Genomic DNA, 10,182 nt, shown 5'->3' with positions numbered 1-10,182 from the left:
GCTAAGGTGCTCTAAATGGTTGCTAGGGCGTGGCTTGATAGCTTCACAATGATCCTGAGAGACTGATTGGTCATCTGAGTAAGATGAGCCCTCCCCCTTGTCTCTATGACACTGTGATCCAGAGCTACGTTCATTACAAAATCCCTATGCAATTTACCATAGTAGGAAAAGCATGTGTGTTTCACGGGACATTCCTTCCCCATAGTAAGTCAATGGGACAACTTTGGGACGCTCCTGCCCCCCAGGGGTGCAACTTTTACCCCATTGTGAGGTATGTTCTTACAGAGCCTGTCAGCCTCTTCAAATGTGGCAAATCACACGTTTCTGCAAAATCCTCGCTCAGAGCTATGAGTGCTCAAAGTTCTTTGGGCGCTTTTTCGCCCCTGGGGCGAACACCGCACCCCCGATCGCTTATAAAAGTCATAGCACACCTCTCCTCAATAAGCCGGTCGATTTGACACCTCATTCATGGGTCTGTGACAAACGGTGCGGGGCGAGTTACGCGCCAAACTTTTGTCCAGAACAATAAGAAGAAGAAGAAGAATAATAAGTATGAGCAATAACAATAGTGATGCCTTGCTTTCAGCAAGCACCACTAACTAGAATGTACATTTCCTGAAGAAAATGTGAAGTGGTGCTTGCAGTGGCAAAATTCGCCACTGGGCAGATGCTAACACAATTGACATGTTGTGATACCATGATATACAACATTTTAGCATTATTTACCACGATTTACCATGTTTCTAAGATGATTTATTACGATTTAACACATTCCAGCATGATTTACTATGATTAACATGTTGTTAGAATGATGCTAGCAGGATTAGCATGTTGTTAGCATGATTAGCATGTTGGTTGGATGATGCTAGCATGATTAGCATGTTGCTACCATGCTTTTAACAAGATGCTAGCATGATTAGCATGTTGCTAGCATGTTTTTAGCTAGATGCTAACATGATTAACATGTTGCTAGCATGATTAGCATGTTGCTAGCATGATGCTAGCTTGGTTAGCATGATGCTAGCATTATGCTAGCTTGATTAGCATGTTGTTAGCATGATGCTAGCTTTATTAGCATGTTGGTAGCCTAATGCTAGCATGATTAGCATGTTGCTAGCATGATGCTAGCTTGATTCGCATTATGCTAGCTTGATTAGCATGTTACTAGCATAATGCTAGCATTATTAGCATGTTGCTAGCATGATGCTAGCTTGATTAGCATGATGCTAACATTATGCTAGCTTGATTAGCATGTTGTTAGCATGATGCTAGCCTTATTAGCATGTTGGTAGCATAATGCTAGCATGATTAGCATGTTGCTAGCATGATGCTAGCTTGATTAGCATGTTGCTAGCATGATGCTAGCTTGATTAGCATGTTGCCATTATGTTTTTAGCAAGATGCTTTTGCCAGGTGGTTGCTAGGGTGTTCTGGGTGGTTGCTATGGTGTTGCTAGGCAGTTGCTAAGGTGTTCTGGGTGGTTGCTAGGCAGTTGCTAGGGTATTCTTGGTGGTTGCTAGGCAGTTGCTAGGGTATTCTTGGTGGTTGCTAGGGCGTTGCTAGGTGGTTGCTAGGGTGTTCTGGGTGGTTGCTATGGTGTTGCTAGGCAGTTGCTATGGTATTCTGGGTGGATACTAGGGCATTGCTAGGCAGTTGCTAGGGTGTTCTGGGTGGTTGCTAGGCAGTTGCTAGGTGTTCTAGGTGGTTGCTAGGCAGTTGCTAGGGTGTTCTGGGTGCTTGCTAGAGTTTTTTGTGGTTACTAGAGCATTTCTAGACGTTGCTAGGGTGTTCAGGGTGGTTGCTAAGGTGTTTTTGTTAGTTGCTATGGTGTTACTAGGTGGTTGGTAGTTGTCAAATATGGTTACTATGGAGTTTTTATAGAGTTATTAAAATCTTTAATAACGAGTGCCTTCAGTACGGCACGAGGCCTGCGGCCTCGTGCCTATGGCCGAATAGGCACAAGCATGGAGCGATATCGCAAGGCCACGAGAGTAAAATTGCTTTAAAAAATATAAAAAAAATAAAAAAATGTTTTTTTTTGGTTTAGGGTGGTTGCTAGGGAGCTCTTAGTGGTTGCTAGGGTGCTGAAACTGGTTGCTAGGGTGTGGCTATGAAGATTTTAGGCCATTACTTATTGGCTGCTTGATAATATAAATCCTCTGAGGGAGAGAGAGAGGGAGAGACCAGGGCTGTCAGGCCCTTTGGAGTCTGTGTGTGTGAAAACGGCAGTTGGGATTCAAATGTTTTTAGAACTCCCCATGTTAAGTCAATGGGACTTTTTTGGCCGCTTTTTCGTCCGCTGTGCGAACATCGTACACCCGATCGCTTAGAAAAGTCATAGCACACCTCTCCTCAATGAGCCGGTCGATTTGACACCTCACTCAGGGGTCTGTGACAAACGGTGCGGGGCGCATTACGCGCCAAACTTTTGTGTGGAAGAATAATAATAAAAAGAATAATAAGTATGAGCAATAACAATAGTGATGCTTTCAAAAAAGCACCACTAATAACTAGAATGTACATTTCCTGAAGAAAATGTGAAGTGGTGCTTGCAGTGGCAAAACTCGCCACTCGGTTGCTAGAGTGTGGTACATGATTGCATACGAACTAACAAACATGTCTGTACGATGTTGTGGTGCTGAGATATGGCTTATTCATGTTGTTCAGGTGGTTGCTAGGGTGTTGCTAGGGTGTTCTATGTGGTTGCTAGGGCTTTGCTAGGTGGTTGCAAGGGTGTTCTGGGTGGTTGCTAGGGTCGTTGCTAGGCAGTTGCTAGGGTATTCTGGGTGGTTGCTATGGTGTTGCTAGACGGTTGCTAGGGTGTTCTGGGTGGTTGCTAGGGCGTTGCTAGGCGGTTGCTAGGGTATTCTGAGTAGTTGCTATGATGTTGCTAGGCGGTTGCTAGGGTATTCTGGATGGTCGCTAGGGCGTTGATAGGCAGTTGCTAGGGTATTCTGGGTGGTTGCTATGGTGTTGCTAGGCGGTTGCTAGGGTATTCTGGGGGGTTGCTAGGCAGTTGCTAGGGTGTTCTGGGTGGTTGCTAGGGCGTTGCTAGGCAGTTGCTAGGGTATTCTGGGTGGTTGCTATGGTGTTGCTAGGCGGTTGCTATGGTATATTGGGTGGATGCTAGGGCGTTGCTAGGCAGTTGCTAGGGTGTTCTGGGTGTTTGCTAGGCAGTTGCTAGGGTGTTCTGGGTGGTTGCTAGGGTGTTGCTAGGCAGTTGCTAGGGTATTCTGGGTGGTTGCTAGGCGGTTGCTAGGGTGTTCTGGGTGGTTGCTAGGGCGTTGCTAGGCAGTTGCTAGGGTATTCTGGGTGGTTGCTATGGTGTTGCTAGGCGGATGCTATGGTATATTGGGTGGATGCTAGGGCGTTGCTAGGCAGTTGCTAGGGTGTTCTGGGTGGTTGCTAGGCAGTTGCTAGGGTGTTCTGGGTGGTTGCTAGGGTGTTGCTAGGCAGTTGCTAGGGTATTCTGGGTGGTTGCTAGGCGGTTGCTAGGGTATTCTTGGTGGTTGCTATGGTGTTGCTAGGCAGTTGCTAGGGTATTCTTGGTGGTTGCTAGGGCGTTGCTAGGCAGTTGCTAGGGTATTCTGGGTGGTTGCTATGGTGTTGCTAGGTGGTTGCTAGGGTATTCTGGGTGGTTGCTATGGTGTTGCTAGGCGGTTGCTGGGGTATTCTGGTTGGTTGCTAGGCAGTTGCTAGGTGGTTGCTAGGGTATTCTGTGTGGTTGCTAGGGCGTTGCTAGGTGGTTGCTAGGGTGTTCTGGGTGGTTGCTATGGTGTTGCTAGGCAGTTGCTATGGTATTTTGGGTGGATGCTAGGGCGTTGCTAGGCAGTTGCTAGGGTGTTCTGTGTGGTTGCTAGGCAGTTGCTAGGTGTTCTGGGGGTTGCTAGACAGTTGCTAGGTTGTTCTGGGTGGTTGCTACGGTATTTTTGGTGGTTACTAGAGCGTTTCTAGATGTTGCTAGGGTGTTCAGGATGGTTGCTAAGGTATTTTTTTTAGTTGCTATGGTGTTACTAGGTGGTTAGTAGTTGTCAAAGATGGTTACTATGGAGTTTTTATAGAGTTATTAAAATCTTTAATAACGAGTGCCTTCAGTACGGCACTCGGCCTGCGGCCTCGTGCCTATGGCCGAATAGGCACAAGCATGGAGCAATATCGCAAGGCCACGAGTGTAATATTGCGTTAAAAAATACAAAAAAATTGAAAAAACATTTTTTTTTGGTTAAGGGTGGTTGCTAGGGAGCTCTTAGTGGTTGCTAGGGTGCTGAAACTGGTTGCTAGGGTGTGGCTATGAAGATTTTAGGCCATTACTTATTGGCTGCTTGATAATATAAATCCTCTGAGGGAGAGAGAGAGGGAGAGACGCAGGGCTGTCAGGCCCTTTGGAGTCTGTGTGTGTGAAAACGGCAGTTGGGATTCAAATGTTTTTAGAACTCCCAATGTAAAGTCAATGGGGACTTTTTTGGCCGCTTTTTCGTCCGCTGTGCGAACATCGTACACCCGATCGCTTAGAAAAGTCATAGCACACCTCTCCTCAATGAGCCGGTCGATTTGACACCTCACTCAGGAGTCTGTGACAAACGGTGCGGGCCGCATTACGCGCCGAAAAGTTGTCCAGAATAAAAATAATAATAAGAATAACTAGAATGTACATTTCCTGAAGAAAATGTGAAGTGGTGCTTGCAGTGGCAAAACTCGCCACTCGGTTGCTAGAGTGTGGTACATGATTGCATACAAGCCAACAAACATGTCTGTACGATGTTCTGGTGCTGAGATATGGCTTATTCATGTTGTTCAGGTGGTTGCTAGGGTTTTGCTAGGGTGTTCTGTGTGGTTGCTAGGGCTTTACTAGGTGGTTGCTAGGGTGTTCTGGGTGGTTGCTAGGGCGTTGCTAGGCAGTTGCTAGGGTATTCTGGGTGGTTGCTATGGTGTTGCTAGGCGGTTGCTAGGGTATTCTGGGTGGTCGCTAGGGCGTTGCTAGGCAGTTGCTAGGGTATTCTGGGTGGTTGCTATGGTGTTGCTAGGCGGTTGCTAGGGTATTCTGGGGGGTTGCTAGGCAGTTGCTAGGGTGTTCTGGGTGGTTGCTAGGGCGTTGCTAGGCAGTTGCTAGGGTATTCTGGGTGGTTGCTATGGTGTTGCTAGGCGGTTGCTAGGGTATTCTTGGTGGTTGCTAGGGTGTTGCTAGGCAGTTGCTAGGGTATTCTGGGTGGTTGCTATGGTGTTGCTAGGCGGTTGCTAGGGTATTCTGGGGGGTTGCTAGGCAGTTGCTAGGGTGTTCTGGGTGGTTGTTAGGGTGTTGCTGGGGTATTCTGGGTGGTTGCTATGGTGTTGCTAGGCGGTTGCTAGGGTATTCTGGGGGGTTGCTAGGCAGTTGCTAGGGTGTTCTGGGTTGTTGCTAGGGCATTGCTAGGCAGTTGCTAGGGTATTCTGGGTGGCTGCTATGGTGTTGCTAGGCGGTTGCTAGGGTATTCTTGGTGGTTGCTATGGTGTTGCTAGGCGGTTGCTAGGGTATTCTGGGTGGTTGCTAGGGTATTCTGCGTGGTTGCTAAGGAATTGCTAGGCAGTTGCTAGGGTGTTCTGGGTGGTTGCTATGGTGTTGCTAGGCGGTTGCTAGGGTATTCTGGGTGGTTGCTAGGCGGTTGCTAGGGTATTCTGGTTGGTTGCTAGGCAGTTGCTAGGTGGTTGCTAGGGTATTCTTGGTGGTTGCTAGGGCGTTGCTAGGTGGTTGCTATGGTATTTTGGGTGGATGCTAGGGCGTTGCTAGGCAGTTGCTAGGGTGTTCTGTGTGGTTGCTAGGCAGTTGCTAGGTGTTCTGGGGGGTTGCTAGACAGTTGCTAGGGTGTTCTGGGTGGTTGCTACGGTATTTTTGGTGGTTACTAGAGCGTTTCTAGATGTTGCTAGGGTGTTCAGGATGGTTGCTAAGGTATTTTTTTAGTTGCTATGGTGTTACTAGGTGGTTAGTAGTTGTCAAAGATGGTTACTATGGAGTTTTTATAGAGTTATTAAAATCTTTAATAAAGAGTGCCTTCAGTAAGGCACTCGGCCTGCGGCCTCGTGCCTATGGCCGAATAGGCACAAGCATGGAGCAATATCGCAAGGCCACGAGTGTATTATTGCGTTAAAAAATACAAAAAAAATTAAAAACAAATTTTTTTTGGTTTAGGGTGGTTGCTAGGGAGCTCTTAGTGGTTGCTAGGGTGCTGAAACTGGTTGCTAGGGTGTGGCTATGAAGATTTTAGGCCATTACTTATTGGCTGCTTGATAATATAAATCCTCTGAGGGAGAGAGAGAGGGAGAGACGCAGAGGTGTCAGGCCCTTTGGAGTGGTGTGTGTGTGAAAACGTCGGTTGGGATTCAAATATTTTTAGAACTCCCAATGTAAAGTCAATGGGACTTTTTTGGCCGCTTTTTTGCCCGCTGTGCGAACATCGTACACCCGATCGCTTAGAAAAGTCATAGCACACCTCTCCTTAATGAGCCGGTCGATTTGACACCTCACTCAGGGGTCTGAGACAAACGGTGCGGGGCAAGTTTCGCGCCAAACTTTGTCCAGAATAAAAATAAGAATAATAACTAGAATGTACATTTCCTGAAGAAAATGTGAAGTGGTGCTTGCAGTGGCAAAATTCGCCACTGGGCAGATGCTAACACAATTGACATGTTGTGATACCATGATATACCACGTTTTAGCATCATTTACCACGATTTACCATGATTCTAAGATGATTTACTACGATTTACCACATTCCAGCATGATTTACTAAGATTAACATGTTGTTAGAATGATGCTAGCATGATTAGCATGTTGTTAACATGATTAGCATCTTAGTAGCATGATGCTAGCATGTTTAGCATGTTGCTAGCATGTTTTTAGCTAGATGCTAACATGATTAGCATGTTGCTAGCATTATGCTAGCTTGATTAGCATGATGTTAGCCTGATTAGCATGTTGGTAGCATGATGCTAGCATGATTAGCATGTTGCTAGCATGCTTTTAACAAGATGCTAGCATGATTAACATTTTGCTAGCATGTTTTTAGTTAGATGCTAACATGATTAGCATGTTGTTTGCAATATGCTAGCTTAATTAACATGTTGCTAGCATGATGCTAGCTTGATAAGCATGTTGGTAGCATAATGCTAGCATGATTAGCATGTTGCTAGCATGATGCTAGCTTGATTAGCATGATGTTAACATGATGCTAGCTTGATTAGCATGTTGGTAGCATGATGCTAGCTTGATTAGCATGTTGGTAGCATAATGCTAGCATGATTAGCATGTTGCTAGCATGATGCTAGCTTGATTAGCATGATGTTAGCATGATGCTAGCTTGATTAGCATGATGCTAGCATGATGTTAGCTTGATTAGCATGTTGGTAGCATAATGCTAGCATGATTAGCATGTTGGTAGCATAATGCTAGCATGATTAGCATGCTGCTAGCATGATGCTAGCTTGATTAGCATGATGTTAGCATGATGCTAGCTTGATTAGCATGTTGCTAGCATGATGCTAGCTTGATTAGCATGTTGGTAGCATAATGCTAGCATGATTAGCATGTTGCTAGCATGATGCTAGCTTGATTAGCATGATGTTAGCATGATGCTAGCTTGATTAGCATGTTGCTAGCATGATGTTAGCTTGATTAGCATGTTGGTAGCATAATGCTAGCATGATTAGCATGTTGCTAGCATGATGCTAGCTTGATTAGCATGATGTTAGCATGATGCTAGCTTGATTAGCATGTTGCTAGCATGATGTTAGCTTGATTAGCATGTTGGTAGCATAATGCTAGCATGATTATAATGTTGCTGCATGATGCTAGCTTGATTAGCATGATGTTAGCATGATGCTAGCTTGATTAGCATGTTGCTAGGATGTTTTTAGCAAGATGCTGTTGCCAGGTGGTTGCTAGGGTGTTCTGGGTGGTTGCTAAGGTGTTCTGGGTGGTTGCTAGGCAGTTGCTAGGGTATTCTTGGTGGTTGCTAGGCAGTTGCTAGGTTATTCTTGGTGGTTGCTATGGTATTCTGGGTGGATGCTAGGGCGTTGCTAGGCAGTTGCTAGAGTGTTCTGGGTGGTTGCTAGGCAGTTGCTAGGTGTTCTGGGTGGTTGCTAGGCAGTTGCTAGGTGTTCTGGGTGGTTGCTAGGCAGTTGCTAGGGTGTTCAGGGTGGTTGCGAGTGCCTTATGTACGGCACTCGGCCTGCGGCCTCGTGCCTATGGCCGAATAGGCACAAGCATGGAGCAATATCGCAAGGCCACGAGTGTAATATTGCGTTAAAAAATACAAAAAAAATAAAAAATATTTTTTTTTTGGTTTAGGGTGGTTGCTAGGGAGCTCTTAGTGGTTGCTAGGGTGCTGAAACTGGTTGCTAGGGTGTGGCTATGAAGATTTTAGGCCATTACTTATTGGTTGCTTGATAATATAAATCCTCTGAGGGAGAGAGAGAAGGAGAGACGCAGGGGTGTCAGGCCCTTTGGAGTCTGTGTGTGTGAAAACGTCGGTTTGGATTTGAATTTTTTGGAATGCCCAATGTTAAGTCAATGGGACTTTTTTGGCCACTTTTTCGTCCGCTGTGTGAACATCGTACACCCGATCGCTTAGAAAAGATATAGCACATCTCTCCTCAATGAGCCGGTCGATTTGACACCTCACTCAGGGGTCTGAGACAAACGGTGTGGGGCGAGTTACGCGCCAAACTTTTGTCCAGAATAAGTATGAGCAATAACAATAGTGATGCTTTCAAAAAAGCACCACTAATAAGTATGCAAGAGAACACTAATGATGCCTTGCTTTCAGCAAGCACCATTAATAAGTATGAGCAATAACAATAGTGATGCTTTCAAAAAAGCACCACTAATAATAAGTATGCAAGAGAACACTAATGATGCCTTGCTTTCAGCAAGCACCATTAATAAGTATGAGCAATAACAATAGTGATGCCTTGCTTTCAGCAAGCACCACTAATAAGTATGAGCAATAACAATAGTGATGCCTTGCTTTCAGCAAGCACCACTAATAAGAATAATAAGTATGAGCAATAACAATAGTGATGCCTTGCTTTCAGCAAGCACCACTAATAAGAATAATAAGTATGAGCAATAACAATAGTGATGCCTTGCTTTCAGCAAGCACCACTAATAATAAGTATGCAAGAGAACACTAATGATGCCTTGCTTTCAGCAAGCACCATTAATAAGTATGCAAGAGAACACTAATGATGCCTTGCTTTCAGCAAGCACCATTAATAATAAGTATGAGCAATAACAATAGTGATGCTTTCAAAAAAGCACCACTAATAATAATAATAATAAGTTTAAATAGGATTTCAGTAAGTTGGCTCTCTCAAGCCAACTTAATAAAAGGACTCGAGAATGTTGTCCTATAAGAACGGTATCTCTCAACATTACAAGACTGTATATTAGCTATTAATGACATTATAAGAACGTTCCATAAACATTATTTTAAGAATGTTTTGTCCAAACATATATATATATATATATATATATATATATATATATATATATATATATATATATATATATATATATATATATATATATATAGGCTAATAAAAATAGTAATAGCTTATATCAGGGTGTTCTGATAAATTAGCCTACATTTCTTCAATTTAATCTTCCTCCACTTTTCAATTTTAAAATTCTCAAGGATTTACAGTAAAACCAAAATTCTTTTTGAAAAACAACAAAAAAATATGGCTTTGTTTTAAAGCACTTACATTTATGAATATAACATTTCCCCAGTATGAAAATAGTAAAAACTGAATGTTTACATCTTCCATTTTATACCAAATGTTATGTCACTTTTAGAGCACTGAGCAATCAAATTAATTGAAACTGTATGTAACAGTAGCCATTCATGTCAGACCAAAAGGCACTGCTGTTTGAACAAAACAATTTTGTACTGTTGTTTCAATTTCAATGTCATATTACTATACGTAACATTACTACACTCCAGTTCAGTAGGTGGCGGTAATGGCACAGAAACTGGTTTGCTAACCGCCAGAAAACAACACAAGAAAAAGAACCATTACCGCGAAATGTCAAATGAAAACAACGTGTGTCAACGGCACAATGAGGTAAAACAAAAACAAAGATAATTTCGCATTGTTGATGCGTTGTTCTTCAATCAAGGTGAGCAATGAACAGCGCCCGGTGTTTCT

At 43.9% G+C, this 10,182-nt stretch overlaps 1 protein-coding gene across 3 annotated transcripts in view; it reads left to right on the top strand.

The window, feature by feature from the left end:
- Window positions 1-10,019: 10,019 nt before the first annotated feature.
- Window positions 10,020-10,182, top strand: part of mcph1 (microcephalin 1) — a 113,129-nt gene continuing 112,966 nt past the window's right edge. For 2 of the 3 annotated variants that reach the window (XM_081350987.1, XM_081350985.1), the window contains exon 1: window positions 10,049-10,153. Coding sequence is in view for 1 of the 3 variants with exons in the window: in XM_081350984.1 (XP_081207110.1) it covers window positions 10,067-10,098 (32 nt within the window). In the remaining 2 variants the exon portion in view is untranslated. Of the gene's footprint in view, window positions 10,154-10,182 lie in introns of all 3 variants that reach the window. The other variant, XM_081350984.1, reaches the window with a different exon arrangement.

The sequence above is a fragment of the Scardinius erythrophthalmus genome (assembly GCF_964197995.2).
Source record: "Scardinius erythrophthalmus genome assembly, chromosome: 21".
Taxonomy (NCBI): Eukaryota; Metazoa; Chordata; class Actinopteri; order Cypriniformes; family Leuciscidae; genus Scardinius; species Scardinius erythrophthalmus.
This window is presented reverse-complemented; position numbering and strand designations above follow the sequence as displayed.